Genomic DNA, 18,014 nt, shown 5'->3' on the forward strand with positions numbered 1-18,014 from the left:
AAACTTAAATTTCGAAGATCGCGGCTTTGTTTCATAACTCCTGAAACTTTTGGGAACTCCAGACATTTGAATTTCTGAACGTTTCCTGTTTGAGTTGCCACTTCCCAGATTCTCTCTTTCTGAAACTCTCAGATCACAGAATCGAATAATGGGCACTGGTCATAGTCGTGAGGGTTATATCACTGATTCTGACGGAGAGGAGGAGGAAGAAGAAGAACAAGAAGAGTACGAAGATGTAGAAGAGGAAAAGGAGGAGAAGAATCAGAGATCTTCAGCGAAAAAAGCCGAAACCCCAACTTCTGTTGACGATGTTGACTCGAGGCTTAAAGCGTTAAAGCTTAAGTATTCCTCCCCAAGCCCTAGGGTTAAGCTCTATCTTCACATCGGCGGGAACACCCCTAATGCCAAATGGATCATTTCGGAGAAATTCGCTTCCTACTCCTTTGTCAAGACCACTCGCGAAGACGACGACGAAGACGACGAAGAAGGAGAATCCAGCCGTGGTGCAAAAGGGTGGTGGGTCTTGAAAGTTGGTTCTAAAGTTCGAGCGAAGATCGGCAAGGAAATGAATTTGAAGCAGTTCGACAGCCAACGTCGCGTTGATTTCGTCCATCAGGGTGTCTGGGCGATGAAGTTCTCCACTGACGAAGAATATAAGAACTTCGTCTCCAAATACCAGGATTGCGTATTTGAGAACACTTTTGGTCTTCAGGGTAACGATGAAAACAAACTCAAGGTTGTCGGGAAGGAGTTTATTGGCTGGATGAAACCCGAAGCAGCTGACGATTCGATTTGGGGAGACGCTGAAGACAGTTTCGCTAAAAGCCCTGCACCAGTGACGCCTTCGCGCGATACACGGGATCTGCTGGAGGAATTTGAAGAGGTAGCTGAAGAGGGTGGGATTCAGAGCTTAGCTTTGGGCGCCTTGGACAATAGCTTTCTTGTTGGTAGTTCTGGGATCCAGGTGGTAAAGAATTTCAGTCATGGGATCCATGGGAAAGGTGTTTCGGTCAGGTTTGAGAACGACAATGCAAGAGGTGGTTCTATTTCAACGCCGAAGAAAGCCCTTCTCATGAGGGCTGAGACTAATATGCTTCTAATGAGCCCAACGGATACTGGAAAGGCCAGTCGAACTGGGCTTCATCAACTCGACATTGAAACAGGGAAGATCGTTACTGAATGGAAGTTTGAAAAGGATGGGACCGATGTTAGCATGAGAGACATCACCGGTGATAGTAAGGGAGCTCAGTTGGATCCTTCTGAGTCAACATTCTTGGGCTTAAACAAGAACACACTCTGTAGGTGGGATATGCGTGATCGGAAAGGGATGGTTCAAAACATTGCAAGTGCAAACACTCCTGTCCTACACTGGACCGAAGGGCATATGTTCCAGAGGCCTAACTTTTGTTGCTTTGCTTCCGCTGGTGATGGCTCGATTGTTGTTGGTTCTGAGGATGGGAAGATCAGGTTGTATTCAACGAGTACCATGAGACAGGCAAAAACTGCATTTCCAGGTCTTGGTTCTCCCATTACCCACGTGGATGTTACTTTTGATGGAAAGTGGGTTTTGGGTACAACAGATAACTACCTGATTCTCATTTGCACACTTTTCACGGACAAGGATGGAAAGACCAAAACTGGTTTTACTAGTCGAATGGGAAATAAAATCCCGGCTCCAAGGCTGTTGAAGCTAACACCATTGGATTCTCACTTGGCTGGGTTGAATAATAAGTTCCATGGAGGACAGTTCTCATGGGTGAGTATACTTGCTTTTCTATTAAAATGTTGTTGCATGACTGGTTTTCTTCTAGGATTGTTTACTAAAACTCTTACTTTCTGAAATTGATGCCGGTGAAATTTTATGCTATAGGTAGATCTATATAGTCTATGCCGGAAGATAATGTTCCTCATTATCTAAGCTTCTTGAACCTTAAATTAGCTAGAGTTTCACAGCTTTCACTTGATGTGGTCATGGTGTTTTAATTAGTAATTCATTTACTGTAGCAATCATGTACACCTGTGTGGTAGTCTTCTTTGTTCGAGTGGGAAGCATTTAGTAGACCCAGCTATGGGATTGAGTTTCTTCTATTGGAAATGGTTCCACATAAGCTAATGTATTTTGTCTAATTTGCATGTTTATCAAATTATTAGCTGCTGCAGTTCCCTCTTTTGTTTGTCATCTTCTATTGGTAATTGTGTGACTCAAAAGGATTTGTAACCAGCCCATGTAGGCACTCCTACTTTCTGTGCCCCCTGCATCAGTTTTAGTATGGAAACAGCCTTTCTATAGAATCATGATTAGGCCTGCATGCATTACTATCTGCCTAAAACCTTGCAGGAACTGAAGCCTTGTGCTAGGTATGTCCTTCTATTATTTAGGATTATCTGTATTTATGCAGATAATTAAGAAGTTCGAGTTATTTTTTAGTCTCCTTTCATTAACACATAGATAGCATTTAGAGAAATGTACTTAGTTTATAAGTTTGTTTAGACTTCTATTAGGAACTATTTCAGTTATGAGTCATAGTTAGAGTTAAGGTGAACTTTCAAGTTAATTAAGAACCTCTATTTATCTCTTTAAATGTAGCATTCAAATTAAATGATTATTAAATCGAAGTAAGAATTATATGGGTTAGATTGAAGGGAAGGCCTAAAATGGCTGTTGGATAAGTTGTAAGAAAGGATATGCTTGTGTTGGGGCCAGATTCTAATATGACCATGGATAGAAGCATTTAGAGGATGAAGAGTTGTGTGGCTGATACCCTGTAGAGAGATGTACCTAGGTTGCTTTACTTGGATTTCTTCCTTCACTTATTTCCTTTCTCTATCTTCTTTGACTCTCTTCTTCTTTCTTTCTTTCTTTCTTTCTTTCTTTCTTTCTTCTTCTTCTTCTTTTATTTATTTTTTATTTTTTTATTTAATAATTGTCTTATTCTTATCTCTATTTTCAAACTGTTTTGTATCCATGTAGTTGGAATTAGGTTATTGTTGTTCTTGTTGATAGAATCATTGGGTTTGTTTAACCATTGCTGGCACATTATACCAACTTGATTGTGTGGATTCTCCTTCTTTGCCCTTCTGAGATTCTCTCTCTCAGGTGCAACCTTCCTTTTCCTTCTTGTATTCTTCTCCTTTCTCTTTACTGTAACTAATGGGTGTTACCTTTTATATTTTGAAACTGTCTTTCTACCAAACTGAAAGGGAGTTAACATCATGCTTGGGGGTAAGCAATTGGGTCTGTTAGTTTGGGTTTAGACTGTCGGCTGTAGTTCTAGTTTGGAAGGTATTTATCTAGAAGATAGTAAACAGGATCTGCTATGAATTGGAAAGGTTGGTTATGTTAAAGTAGGGTTTTCTTGTCAAAATTAGAAGTTGGGTATTGTAGAATCCAGGGTTTAATGGTAGGGTGGTGCATATTCAGGATCAAATTGGGCTTGGTTTTCTAGGAATATGTTGTTTGGGTTATATACATGTTGGTTGGGCCTTTCATCCTATAAGAATATGTCACTTCTACAGGTCTAAAGAAGGGTTAGTTAGGTTGAGCGTGAAATTAGTTTCTATAGTTGGTTTATATTTGTGGTTTATGATTGAACCAGTTTTGCTGATTTGGACCGGTGGTTCAATTTAAGCCATTGGAATATTATATCTTAAGCACCAAACTTTGGTTCTACCAAACCCTACCCTTATCTTGATGTAACTAAATCTACTAGTGCATCCTAGATCTTGGACTCTGGCTTCTAGCTGGATCCTTATAAATCTATCACTTTTTATGCAATTAATTATGTGAACCAACTGGGTAGGTGGTGATTTGGCTACTACTTCCTACCAATGGACAAAATCTCGCGAAATTCCGCCAATTTCTTGTCTCAACCTTGGCAAGGTGGGACATGGTTCAAGGCAAAATTTACTGAGTTGACAAAATTTTGAAGAAATTTTGGATGAAATTGTGAAAATTTCAAGGGATTGTACAATATACTAATTTATAATTTTAAATCTATAAATGAAATTTGACTACTTCTTAGTATTTGCTCTTGTATTTTAAATGAAAGTTTCAATGTTTTCTTGTATATCCATGTTTAGATTTGTGAAAAATACATGATCGGGCTTGTGTGAATCATGAAAACCAGTTTGTGTTAGATTTTAATAAAAATTAACATTGCTAATGTGTTTATTGGCCTCAAATTAGGATGACACTAAATATCGGACCCAAAATTCCACCGAAACACTCAACCGTTTGCCAAAATCAAAATCTCGGTATTGTTAAGACACCGAGAGGAGACGAGATTTTGAACATTGCTTCCTACTGCAAAGAGTTGCCATTTCTTCCCCCCTTTTCATTAGTCAAAAAACTGAGTTTCTTATTTAGACCCCCCCTTTTTTTGGTCTCTAAGTGTATTTCTTAATTTTCAATGGGTGACTACAATTAATACTCAACCACTTGAATAAATGAGAGCAAATGGGAAATGGCCGAAAGGAAAATCATACACTTCTATAATCTTTTGTTAAAGCTGTATCTTGACATGATCTTGGAATTCTTGGTAGTCATAAATCCATAAATGAGAGAAAGACAATAAACGCTCCCCTTGCATTAGGTCTTTAGTCATATCTTGACCAAGGAATTTCAGACAAAATAAACCTTATATGCTCTAATGAATGATCGAGTGTACATGGAGGGTCAGACCCTCATGAGAGAGCCTTCAACTGGCCCAAATCTGTTTGGGAACCTAGATGGAGATGGACCAGTTCCAGTTTGAGTTTTGGATCTAGAAGGATCTTGGGAGTTCATGTTATTTGGGGAAAATAATGTCTTTAGTTCCAAATTCCAATTATTCTTAGTTTCCTAGTTGGAGCGTTAGTCTTCAATTGTAGGGTCCTTTATTTTTCTTTATATACGATGCAAGTTCCGGTCATTAGAGGTTTATTGAAAGGATAAATTGGGTTGGTTATGTTTGAGAGCTTGCGTGGCTGCATAAGTGTGCACGCCAACTCTCTTCATCTTAGATGACTTCTCAAGTTAGCCACTTAGCCCCATCTTACTTATACTGGCCTTCTGCCGATTTGGTTGCAGAGCTGATCCCCAGTGCTTCAACCACATTACGGCTGTTCACTCCTATCTTCTTCTCTGTGCCAGAAGCCAAACGAACACACAAAAAATTATTGACTACCACAGCATTGACCAACTCCACTCCATTCATTCCTTGACTCTTACTGGAATCCATCCATCTTATCAAATTGTTCCTCTCAATTCTCGCAATGATGCCCACCTCCTCCTGGCTGCTTCTTCCATTTCCCTTTGTAATCAAATTTGATAAACCCCTTTTTTGAAGAGGGTAGAGGGTCTGATTGTGAAAATTTGAGAGTGAAGAACCGAATGTGTGAGAGATAGAAAAACAAACAGAGACGAATAGAGAATTGAGAAAGCAGATAACTCTAAGGAAGGAGATGCAAAAAATCATACCTGGTTTACTGCCTTACCTCATGAATCAACTCCAGCGGTGGTAGTCTCCCTCCCTTGTTTCAAAGCTTCTGATGAAGTTTGCAGTCTCTTCTATATTCTTTGTGCCATCTCCCCTGGCAAAAGATAGTAAGTTGTGATTCTTCTTTCCATTTTCTTTATGTTTCTAAATTGCACCTTCCTTTCTTTTTATCCCCGTTGGTCTTTTTTTTCAACTTCATTTCTAGCCTTACCTTTCCCCACTTGTTATACTCTCTTTTTTGAACTTCCCATAATTACAATTCCTCCCTTTAATGTCTTGGACTTTTCTTTATTTATTGATTCCTTGATTTGAGTATCCTTTTATTTGTGTGGGCGGTAATTATTCTGGATACAAATCCAGCTGTGGTGGTGCCGACCTAGGGGTGACCTGCTATGGTGGGTTTCACAGGGAGAATGGTAGAAGAAAGGGGAATGGAACTCAACTTGATTTTAACCAACCTTTTTTTTTTAGTAGTCTTTTATTTCGTTATATATGTGTCGTTCCCCATTGTTAGAGGTAGGCTGAAAAGATAAATTTGCTTGGTTGTGTATAAGTGCAAGTGGCACTGCACATCCCCCCCCCCCCTTCTTCAAAAATAAAAAACCTAACAACTTTGAGAATGAAGTTTTAGTTCCTATGAGTTGTGCCAAATTTCATCTCAAACTTCGTCAAAACCATTGTATCTTTTAGTAAAATTTTCAGGCCCACCCCCTGAGTTACGCTAGATATGAAAGCCACCTTCTGAGTTATCCATTTTATCAGCTAGACCCCCTATTATTAGCACTATTTGTCTCAATTAGTTTTTACTTATCATTTCCAGTATTACCCCATGTCCTAAGTTTAAAAACACTACCCATGAACCTTATCTCCCACATTTTGTGAGGATTTATGATTGGGTGGAAGAAGTCACAAATGGTGGAGGAAGACGAAGATCCGAGTTGAGCGTAAGGTTTTTGTTCAAGGTTATTCTTGTCTTTTTGAACAGTTTAACTTGCTTGCATCTGCACTTTACTGTGATTTCTTAACAGCAGAGGGTGTCATAGATATATTTTCTTCTTGTAGGGGGTTTGGTTCATAAATTGGATAACCTCAGGGTGGCATTAATTTAGGGGGTGGAGAGGTTGGTGCAGAAAATTTCCCATATATTTAATGGGAGCTAAGATCAAGGATGACTTAGCCCCAAATAACCTCAAGAAAAATAAATTTAAGGACAAATAAGTAACTCAAGATTACTCACAACTGGTTCAAATTGTAGGCGGTTGGTGCTGGCTGGATCAAGTTGAGTTCCAACAAGTGAAGAGTAGAAGAAATAGGAAAAGAAAAGAAAATAAAATGTAAAGAGATGAAGGTTGTTCAACTCTCTCAGCTGGGTTCCTCAACCCCTCAACCCTAGGTATTTAGCTCTCATTAGCAAGGTCCTTACATATCACTCATGGAAGAGACGAGAGAATAATCCAAAGTAAAGCTTCATTAATCAATTTCATAAAATCAGTGGACTGAGAACAGCTTATTATGTACATATAGATTTCTAATACTTGCTCTCCAAGTTTATATTGAACATAAAAACTATTAGATTTTTCTAAGCTAAAGCTAATATTCTCAGCAATAACAAAAATAGAAACTTATTGGAATAAAAATTCAGAATCTAGGCTTTATGAATTAGTCACGTGCATGCCAAGTATTACACTTCGCAAGCCAGAATTTTGCTGTATCAGTACTTGGTGAAACGAAATTGAAAAGTTTGAAAAATTGCCGAAATCTCGGCAAAATTTCACTAAAATCTCACCAAAATTTCGCAACAATCGTTATCCTTATGACACTTCCTTTGAATCTTTAAGATGGCTTGGCCATTTTATTAGGGTTATGCTACCTATATAAGGGCAGTGTCTGACTCTATGGAGCACTATATGGGTTCAATGATGTGGGCTGAGTATGTCCATTCGTAGAGGCAAGCCTACAGGGTTGAGATGATGGAGCCACCACTGTACAAATATTATTAGGTTATTCATAGGTGTGATTTATATGTAAATTTGTAATTTGTAATTCATTCATATACTTTTATGTTATACACTTATACTGTTTTAACCATGTACTACTGTCGACCGACTTCTACACTTGCACTTGACTATTGTATATTGGATTTTAGTTGTTATAGTTTTTGTTGCATTTTAATGATGATCTTAGTGTTCTTTTGCATCATATGCATATTTACATTGGTTAAAATTCATGTTCCAGACTTCTAGTTTCGCCCGTATACAGCCGGGCTTGTGTCGATCAAGAACACCATTTTGAGTTAGGTTGTTAAGCAAAAATAACACTCCCAATGTGTTTATTGGCCTCAAATTAGGCTGGACCCCAACAACCAGGCTAGGATGACCTAAAAACCCACGGAACTTAAGGTCAAAATTTGAATAAAAGATTCTAAAGTTTCGCACCTTGCATGCATGAAAACTAAACAGAAACTAACTTTTAGAAACTAAGGAAATACTTAAATAGAAACTAAATAAAATCTAAAAGAACCTTCAATCCTCATAAAAGATCTTCATGTAATCTATACTTGGGCCCCAGAAAATCTTTATTTTGATATTCCTTCAAGGTCAAAATAGGTCTGACACTGTTCATGTTACTTTTGAGTTGAACAGTGTTTTGGCCTCTTTAGAAGACCAGCTGTGCTGATTTGACCTGGTCCAGTTGATCCATTTGAAGCTGGTTCAGTCCAGCCTAGGTTCTGCATAAATTTTAGAAAACTTTATGTGGTTCAATTGAGAACTTGAACTGTGGTATGGGGATTGGTGTTCCAGATCTGATCTACCTCTGTCAAAGTGTCAACTCCCAGTTCTATTCATTGATATTCATAGGTGTTGATAATGCAGAGCCTGAGAAGGCCTGCTGAAGTGGGCTGCACTGAGAGGATTAGGAGGAGAACAGGAAGGAGAAGAAGAAAGGGAGTCACAGTAAACACACTTGGAGTTTCTCTACTTCAATATTCAAATTTCATAAAACTCTTGAGATTCCTCATTCCAATTACACAATATATGGAGAATAAATCCTGTCTCAAAATAGAAAGCTAACTAGAATAGAAAAAACCGAAAAAGAATTGAATTAATAATACCCACATTCATAATAAGAAACTATCTAGGGAAATCATTCCTGAGATTATTCAGGAATACACACTGAATGCTGAGATCATGCATTGAATTTCTGGTACTAGATCCATAATCAAAAAAGTGTTTGTGGTTGCTCCAGAAGAAATGAAACAAAAGATACAGTAGAACTAGAACAGCTATTGTGATTGTTCCACGATAACTTGGTTCCTTATCATCCATTATTATAGAATCTAGTGTTTTTAGCAGAAACGGCTGGTCATTGTAATCTATATAAGTATTGTCTTGGGTATCACATTTCAAAAGGCCTAGGCGATTAGTGGGCATTCTTGTTTATCTGGATTGGAGTTTTACATATACATCCCCTCCTTTTTTTTTTAAGCATAGTATTTTACAGAGAACATCCCTACTTTGGGCGGTATATTTTTTAGTTGCCCAGTGCTGTAGCCTAAAGAGGAGAGCTACCTTGAGACTGCCTAGGCTCTTTTTACTGCACGTATCAACTATGGTATTTTTGAAATGGGAGAAAGAATCCCCCAGTCTATGAGTGTATACTAATCCATCGTTGAATAGCCATGTCTATTCTTTCCCCTCATACAGAATGACAAATCTGTTCCTTATTGTGGAAAGGAGATTGACAAAGAAAGATACTAGCATACTCTATGCTGCCGGTGATGGAACTTAATCCCTTTGGTGATGGGATTGCGTTGATGGATGATTAATTTGTCAACTAATACTATTTGTGGTCATATAATGAATTTGAATTATAGATAACTTTTTGCCCTGCTTTATACATCAGAAATCTAAATTTTCAAATGCTTAAAAATTAGACTTGTGGTTTATATTTTCTTGTGCGTGGGATTGATGTTTTTCTGTGCAATGTAAACCTGGATGATTTTAACCAAGGGCCTCCCTTTCGATGATGATATGTCACAGGTTACTGAGAATGGCAAGCAGGAGCGCCACCTAGTTGCAACAGTGGGGAAGTTCAGTGTGATATGGAACTTTCAGCAGGTGAAGAACAGTGCACATGAGTGCTACCAGAACCAGGAAGGCCTCAAGAGCTGCTACTGTTACAAAATCGTCTTGAAAGATGAGTCCATTGTTGATAGCCGTTTCATGCATGATAAATTTGCAGTTAGTGACTCACCTGAGGCTCCGTTGGTGGTTGCAACCCCAATGAAAGTCAGCTCCTTCAGCATATCGAGCAAGCGATGACACTATTGAACAACATTGAACAACTCATGGTTAATGTGGTTTGTGTTATGCAAATTGTGTTTGCATTCTTGAGTGCTTACTTGTAAGTGGCAATTTGCCAAACGCCAGCAACATTTGGACCGTTTGATTGTATTAGGTTGCTTTTTTTTTTTTGAAGCTTGACGTTGTCCCAGTTGCACTTGGGATTAGAATACCTAATTTTTGGTTAATTATCCAAATGGTGACTCACTGGAAAGTGTGATCTCCTTTGCTGTTGCTTGATTTCTCCTTGCAAATTGAGAAGTGAGTTCTTAGAACCGAAAAAGAAACCAAGTTTTCCGTTACCAATATTTACCGTGCTGGAACTTGCAAAATGTCATATTGGCAAAATGCTCCCACGGTTGGATACATAAAATGTTTTTCTTTGGGTACAAGAACGCCCTTTTTTTCCGTCAAAAGAAAAATGCTTTTATACATGGAGATGGGTACTGCTCATGATCTCTTCACTAATAAGTGTTGGTCATTCATTATCAATCGAACAATCTGTGATGGTGATAATCAGAATGTCATCCAAAATATTCTCAACCCCCTAAAAATTTACAGTTTTTAATTCTTCCATCTCACTAGAGAGTGTAATATGGTAATTGACTTTCTTAGTAGGAAAATGGTGATCATATAGTGTGTTGAACCCTTTGGATAATTCTCAACCGATCGTTCTCAAAAATTACAGTACTTTTCATTTTGGTTTCCATCTCACTAGAGTGTAATATGGTAATTGACTTTCTTAGTAGGAAACTGTATCTGAACTCTTTGGCTAATTCTATCCGATGGTTTCAAAAACTATGTACTTTTGATTCTATGCATGGGGTGTCCTTCGTTAGATATACATAATGTTATCCAAGATGTTCACAAATTTGCCACATGATTACGACCTTTCATTCTATTATATCAATAGATAGTGTAATAAAATAGCCGACTCTCAACTTCTCAAGTAGGAAAATTGTTTCTATAAACATAGTAAAGTCTTTGATCTAATCTAGGTAATGTTGATTCCATGGTCACACTTAGAGAGACACCATAAAAAAGAAATATACAAAATGCTATTTAAAAAAAAAACAAATTATTTACAAATACAAATTATACAAAAATAAATTAGAAGAAGATTATGAAATTTTAAATTTTACCTACAGAACGCTTGGAGCCTGGACCCTTTGAGTCATGGACTCTTTGCTTGTTTTTATTCTGATGATATGATAGAGTACAATTGGGTTTTGTGGTGCCAATAAATCGAGTTACCCATAGCTGAAGATAGAGAGAAGAAGAGAAATGGCCGTTGCAATGGCGAGTAGAATCCTGTGTCAGCCTTTCCCAGCTGCTGCTTCTTCTTCTTCTTCTTTTACGTTTTCTGGTAAGCAGCAGATTAGCAGCAACCCGTTGGCTACTACCTTCTCGCCCGCAGGCCCAAAATCCAGTGCTTGGTTTTCTCGGTCAGTCACTGTTCGAGCACAGCGACCCACGTGGCTTCCTGGACTCGACCCACCGCCTCACCTCGATGGAAGGTATCCGTTCAAACTTCATCTTTATAAGTTGTTGAGGAATTTAATGGGGTTTCAATGTTTTATTTTGTAGTCTAGCTGGAGATTATGGTTTTGATCCTCTTGGGCTGGGAGAGGATCCAGAGAGTTTGAAATGGTATGTGCAGGCAGAACTGGTGCATGCTCGTTTCGCAATGGCTGGAGTTGCCGGAATTCTTTTTACAGATGTGAGTAGGCTTCGATCAATCTGAAGAAGTATTAACCATTTTAACTGTTAATTGATCATCGTTTTTATCTGCTGGCTTCATTCCAATTAAGGCTTTCTAGTATTCCTGTAATTGTGGATATTTAATTCACCAGACTTGGGGCAATCTTAGTTGATTAAACATCATTTTTCCGATTGGAATAAAATTCAAATTTGGTGATCTTCTGCAGTTACTTCGTGTGACAAGAATCAGTAATTTACCAGTTTGGTTCGAAGCAGGGGCCGTGAAATACAGCTTTGCCAACACAGGGACGCTCTTCATTGTTCAACTCATCTTGATGGGGTAATATATCCTTTCCTCCTTCAAAATGAAAATCTGACGGTATTTTATAATGTTCTTCCGCTTTCCTTTCAAAAACACCATTTCCTTAACAATGGCGTTTCCTAGAGAAGATGAGTCTGGTATTCTACTCAGGGTAAATGGGACGCACTTCTTAATTTGCTCACTTAGTTGACCAGATTACGTATACCCAGTAGTAGCTTCTGTTTTTTTTTTTTTTTTTGAAGTTCCATCCTCCTGAGAGTTTTTGTGGCTGGAGTTCAATCTCCAAATCATTACCAAAAGGTCACATGATGGTGGTAATCTTGCCTCTGTATTCATGTTTATTCTTCATTTTTTAACACTGGTATCCTTTGGTTTTACTTTGCATGATTGCCTAGATTTGTAGAGACAAAGAGGTATATGGACTTCACTAATCCTGGATCCCAGGCTCAAGAGGGATCTTTCTTTGGGCTTGAAGCTGCACTAGAAGGCTTAGAGCCTGGGTAAGTTACCGTTTTTTGTATTGTATGTGAAGTATTGAATAATTTGGGTCTCTTATTTTACTTTCTTATTTCCTAAATTTGACAGCTATCCTGGAGGTCCATTGCTCAATCCTCTTGGATTAGCTAAAGATATAAAAAATGCCAATGACTGGAAGCTTAAAGAGATCAAGAATGGTTGGTTTTTCTCTTCATTGCTGTGTTTTCTTGTCTATATTTGTAATCAAAGTTGTTTGAACATGGTTATTTAATCGATTTTTTTGTTGTTGTAGGACGGCTGGCAATGGTGGCCATGCTTGGCATGTTCATCCAAGCAAATGTGACTCATGTCGGACCCATCGACAATCTCTTGGAGCATCTTTCTGACCCATGGCACAGAACTATAATCCAGACACTTTCCAGTGCAGGTTCTTGAATACAAAGAAACCAAGCTCCTCCAGTACTCAGCAGCTTACCAGTGCCAATTACATGCTTTGCAGTTTTCTCTACATGGATGCTATTTCATTGTCTCAAATATGTATCCAAGCTGCATTGTAAGAAAAATGGACTTACAGGTTGGTGACTTGTATTATGTAAACCTGAAGAATGAGTTCTAGCAGTTGAGTATTGGTTCTTGCTGGCACTCACTCAGGGAGTGGAGTGTTCAAATTCTACGGTGTTAATCTGCATTTTCATCACTGAAACATTTGAGGAGATTATTGTACTCCACTATTTTATGAAGTGAAAACTTTGCATCTAATGGACCATCGCTTGCTTAGCTGTTACATTCCCACCTTAGGGCAATAGATGGAGTTCCCAACTCATGGAGATGCAAGTTATTGGAGACCAGATTTCTAATGGCTGAAAACTGAGAGAACTACTCCAAGTTTGAGATGGCCAGACAACTGAAATGAAGATATAACATTTTGAAACCATCTTGGGGTCCACTTATTCTTTCTGCAACTTCCCCTTGCTGAGGTTTGGAAATTTTGCAAATACTGCAATCACTGACAAATTTAACTACCTTACAGCCGGTGTGGTAACAACTAAAATAAGCCACCTTCTCACTTTCCCCTAACCCATGATTGCTGGTGGTGGTGCTGATTATGCAAATAATTTAATATTGCACTGCTAGCACCTGCATCCTACCTTACAACCTTACTCAATCTGTGTCCCATAAATGGGAACCATTATAAGCAGGCGTGCAGGGCAATGTCTCTTAAGCATAGAGTGCCGTTGCACCTCTACTAGTTCACTCTTTGTATATGTACTTTGCAGGTGGTGTCAAAACATGACTTTCAGTTGTGGAGGTGGCTGCCCTTTGACTAGTTCATCTTCTCATTTCCCTCCTCAATCTCCTTCAAACAATAGAAGGCAAGTTATTTCCCTCTAGACTGCCGATCGCATTTTCCTTCCCCATTTTTTAATGTCGCAGAATGCCTCAAAATGACGATATCAGATGGTGTAGGTTCTGATGCTTCTATTTGTTTTTTTTATTACAGTTATTTATGCTATTGTATTATTGTATATATATTTGAATGGTGTACTGGTTTTCTGCACAGCCACTCAACCATCAAGAATCTGAAGTTGAATGCTTGGAAGACATTCCATGGCTTTCTCATCCCTGGCATTCCAGAAAACAGTCAATTTTTTGTATTCCATACACTCTTGACCTGTTTCCGCTCTGTAAGGAAGACATATTCATTCGGATTGCCAGTGTTACAAATTGATAGTATAAGTATCTGAGTTCTTGTTTCTGGTTCCTTGTATATTTGGTGCCGGCTGTTCTAACTTCTAGTGACCAGGTTGGTTTCTGGAGGAAAAACTCTAGTCATCCAACTACATTATTGGAGTTGTCAGAGTGAATGGATAAAAAGGCAAATCTGTCTGCCAGAAGGAAGGAAAATATCGAGTTGCCAAATAATGCTGGTCATTATGGGAGGATTTTTCCTATGAGTAAATTTCTAAGTCATCCATCTGGAGGGGAAGTCATTTTGGACACAAGCCTTACAAAGTTTTGAATCCTTGGGTTCAAAGATGTAAAGGTTCTCTTCCCTTCCTATTAATTGGCAACTACCTTAAGAAGCTGGTCTATTGATTCTTCAGAATTGCTGCATATGCACTTATGCAGGTGCTCTCTGGAAAAAATGCAACTTCTAAAATTTGAACTAGCCCCTGTACTGGACCTGCGTGTTACTGCAAAGAGTGAGGATTGCACATTTGAGATTTTATCCTGCAAGGTGGCTATTCATTTTCATTTCAGCATTAATTTTACCAATCCTGTGCATGCACATGTTTGCATGGAGGTCAATGTATACAATTGGTCGATAACCAAATTTTGGGTCCGTATAGGGCCTATGGAAGGCTCATGGGAAGAAGAATCTAATTTCCAAGGACACGGATGCATGCATTAGACATCCTTACTGTATTGTTCTTTTGGTATTTTTCTGTTAAGAAATCAAAGAATATAGTTTCTGGAGAATTTTCAACTTCTGTCCTCATTCACCTGTCATCTATTTCCATCATGTAATCCCTTCTCTTAGGTATGATTGCTGGGGAACTCACTTCTATCAAATTGTTGTATACTATGGGGAAGCACATGCATTTGGCCGAAGTTTGACAGTTCAGTAAAATTACAATTTCCGGCAAAATGTTTGATCATTTGGGTAAAAATTGCTGCACAAGTATGTACTTGTTGCTTTGATTTCGATCTCTGTTAAAGTGATACCTCATGCTAGTCTCTTCTTTTTGGATAATGTGATTGATCCTGCTTTGCTGCAACTGTAAGCAAAATATTGTTAGTGGGTGTTGGTCCTGCCCAAGTGAAACAAGAACCTCTATGTAGATCATTGTTGGACAGCTTTACAAATATACCTTTCATGTTGTCGTATTTTGCTCTGTGCACAGATAAATGCATGGCCATTTACATTGCTTCCAGTATCTGCCATGGAAAACCCTGGAAACTTGTAACTAACTCAACTCCTTTACATGTTGACAATAAATGGAGTGTAGTTGTTGCTAGGTCTCTGAAATATTCTCTCTTTATACGAGGATATGGTTACTGTAGTTTCTTTTGCCCTATTATTTGTTGGGGGTGTGGATGCAATAAGAAAGAGACTTTCTCTTACGAAAGATGCCTAGAGTTGAAGTTTTCATTAGAAATTTTGAAGTAAATTCTTCATTAATAGAATATATGACCCACTTTTGGAAATTGTTTAACAAAAGCAAGGGATAAAGACATTGTCTGCAAAGAAGAGGTGAGTTGTTCTCTGGTGCTCATCGCGCCAGCTTGATTCCTTTGAGGAATTTAAGTCACAGTGAGCTTCCAGAATTCTGGATTGAACCTCCACGGCACACAAAAAGAGATACAAACTAGAGGGCAAGGGATGTTCAAAATTATATTATACCTGCAAAAAAATGTCTGGTGGCTTTAGAGTGTGTCCAAAACCTTCCTGAACCCAAGATAGTGTGCTTCTGTTTTATTGGTTTTGCTTTCTACAGAGCTCTGTGTCATTGGCTTCATTTGTTTTTCCACATGGATATGATTCAGACAGTTGCAATATGGTTACATACAGAATCTTGCAAACTCTGGGAAGTGGGTGGTTCGAGAGCAACATGAAATATCTCCATGAAATCTCCTACCTGGTCTTTGGATTAAATGGTAAATTCTCAATGGCTAAATTGTAATTTCTTATAGGTATTGTGTCTCCATATCTGGCCCTCCACTTTTTCTGGACCTTCATTGATATCTTATGTCAGAAATTTTGAATCTTGGTGGATACTTTCCTTGTTGGATTGAGTTTTTATGTTGTGGGATATTATCTGAAGCATGAACCACAATCTCCTGAAAACTGAGACATCTGAAAATCCAGAGAGATGTTATCTAGTATCTTTTATTTTTAATTGATGATTCATTTTCAGGGAGCTTTTCTTATTGGACTGATAGTTCTGGGAAAAGAATGTTCTTGTAATTCAAATTGTTCACTGTTGATATATTTTTTGATTAAGAAGTCTCATTGTCTCCTCAGTAAAGCTAATTACTGACTATGATGACAGGTACCAAAGAAAAGTACAATGGATGGATGGTCCATAAATTACTGTAGCAAGCAATTCTGGCTGGGAGATATATGTCAAGGTTAAGAGATGTTCAGGTTACAAGAGTGCATGACTGCCACTGAAGATCTCTGCCAGAAAGAATGTCACTGCAACAAATTAATGGGTAACCATGATTGATTAGTGCAATGCCATCAATATATCAAAATATACAGGCAAAGTTGGCTGCTGGCATCATAGACACGTTTTTTTCATTTACGTATAGGGTATGTACACAACAGATAAACTTTAACTAATTCAAAATGATTTGAATTTTTTGTATTTGTCGATCATCATTGAGTTAAGACAGTTTGAGTCAGAAATATAAGGTTTTGATACCCACAATAAACGTTTTCTGCTGTATGATCTGGTTACTGGGCAGTTTAAGCTGGAGAACAAGAATATTGGGATTAGTGGTTATTTGGGTCCTGATGTCAACAGCTTAATCAGCTTTTAATTTGTCTTTGAATACCCTTAACTTCATCTTAATCCTAATTTGTTCCTGGTGCTTCATATTTAAATTTCACTTCATCTACTTTGAGTTCAGGTTACTGATTTATGATATACTAATGATTTTCTGTTTTATAAGATTCCATAATGGCTTCTGCTACTAGCAAGCTCCAAGAAGGCCCCTTTATGCCATGCATCTTCTCTCACACTTTTCCACATACATTTAGGAAGGGAGACCATCGCCATTGAGCCATTGCATGTTGTACAGCTAATGCGTCACCTTGAATCGGATTTACAAAAAAGGATAGAAACGACACGACTTGTAACATCACAATCTGAAGGGGTTGCTCAGTTGGCAAAAGACTGACGATTCATAGTATGAGGTCAAGAATTCGGATCCTCTCAAGGCCAAGGCGAAGCCTCGTCTTATACTTGAATTATTGAGTACAAGCTACTGTTTGAGGATATAGTCAAGGTGTGCATAAACAGGCTCAGGCAAACCTTAATTTCTGAAAAAGGAAAAAAAAACTGTTACATCCCCTGCCTCAAGCAGTTTTTTACTTTTTTTGGTGAAAAAACTGCATTTTTTTTTTGGTCAATAACACTGCTAAACAAAAGAACGAGAAGAGAACAAGGGCCCAGAAGACATGACCTCCTGGGCCCAAGGACTGGATATGGGCCACTCTACTTTACTCATTACAGTGAGAGCCCTCCGGGCTAGGGAATGAGTAAGCCCATTAAGATCCCTAGGAATAAAGATAAAAACACAATCTTCAAACTCCTCCTTCAACCTCTTAATGTCAACAACGATGGTTGAAGTCCAACGGCTGCAATACATCTGCTCCTGCGAATTCAACATCTTGATGACCTTCACAATCAGATTCCACCCTAAGTGAATTCCATCCTAGCTCCTTTGCTAATGTTTTCCATATCAATTTGTGGGTATCATGATGGTTCTTTCTAGTTTCAAATATCTACCGTTCTAAAAAAATTTCATATATCTAAACCTAAAGCTACACTTAAGGACAAACAGACAAAGAAGGTAAAAGACACGTCAGAGGGCAATGGAAAAACCCCAGGATATCAAGGATAGAGGAAGATGCTAGAGAACAAAGCTAAGAGTTGCAGACATTTTGTCTTCTGGTCTCTGCTT

General features: G+C 38.3%; 3 protein-coding genes across 3 annotated transcripts; all 3 read left to right on the forward strand.

Annotated features, from left to right (window-relative positions):
* On the forward strand, positions 1 to 10,141 carry LOC149017884 (protein CYPRO4-like). The gene is made up of 2 exons (XM_089152216.1): positions 1 to 1,756; positions 9,518 to 10,141. Exons 1-2 carry the CDS (start codon positions 149 to 151, stop codon positions 9,797 to 9,799), a joined length of 1,890 nt encoding a protein of 629 aa, XP_089008342.1. The 5' UTR covers positions 1 to 148; the 3' UTR covers positions 9,800 to 10,141.
* Positions 10,142 to 11,003: 862 nt separating this feature from the next.
* On the forward strand, positions 11,004 to 13,110 carry LHCA5 (photosystem I light harvesting complex protein 5). Its single transcript, XM_089152218.1, has 6 exons — positions 11,004 to 11,337; positions 11,408 to 11,540; positions 11,749 to 11,861; positions 12,239 to 12,343; positions 12,429 to 12,517; positions 12,613 to 13,110. The coding sequence occupies exons 1-6, from the start codon at positions 11,105 to 11,107 to the stop codon at positions 12,753 to 12,755; spliced, it is 816 nt and encodes a 271-aa protein (XP_089008344.1). The 5' UTR covers positions 11,004 to 11,104; the 3' UTR covers positions 12,756 to 13,110.
* Positions 13,111 to 13,262: 152 nt separating this feature from the next.
* Positions 13,263 to 15,980, forward strand: LOC149017886 (uncharacterized). The gene is made up of 4 exons (XM_089153827.1): positions 13,263 to 13,783; positions 13,882 to 14,722; positions 14,863 to 14,933; positions 15,152 to 15,980. Exons 2-4 carry the CDS (start codon positions 14,437 to 14,439, stop codon positions 15,287 to 15,289), a joined length of 495 nt encoding a protein of 164 aa, XP_089009953.1. The 5' UTR covers positions 13,263 to 13,783; positions 13,882 to 14,436; the 3' UTR covers positions 15,290 to 15,980.
* Positions 15,981 to 18,014: the final 2,034 nt, after the last annotated feature.

The sequence above is a fragment of the Hakea prostrata genome, chromosome 4 (genome assembly GCF_041222555.1).
Source record: "Hakea prostrata isolate BN-2017 chromosome 4, UWA_Hpros_2, whole genome shotgun sequence".
Taxonomy (NCBI): domain Eukaryota; kingdom Viridiplantae; phylum Streptophyta; class Magnoliopsida; order Proteales; family Proteaceae; genus Hakea; species Hakea prostrata.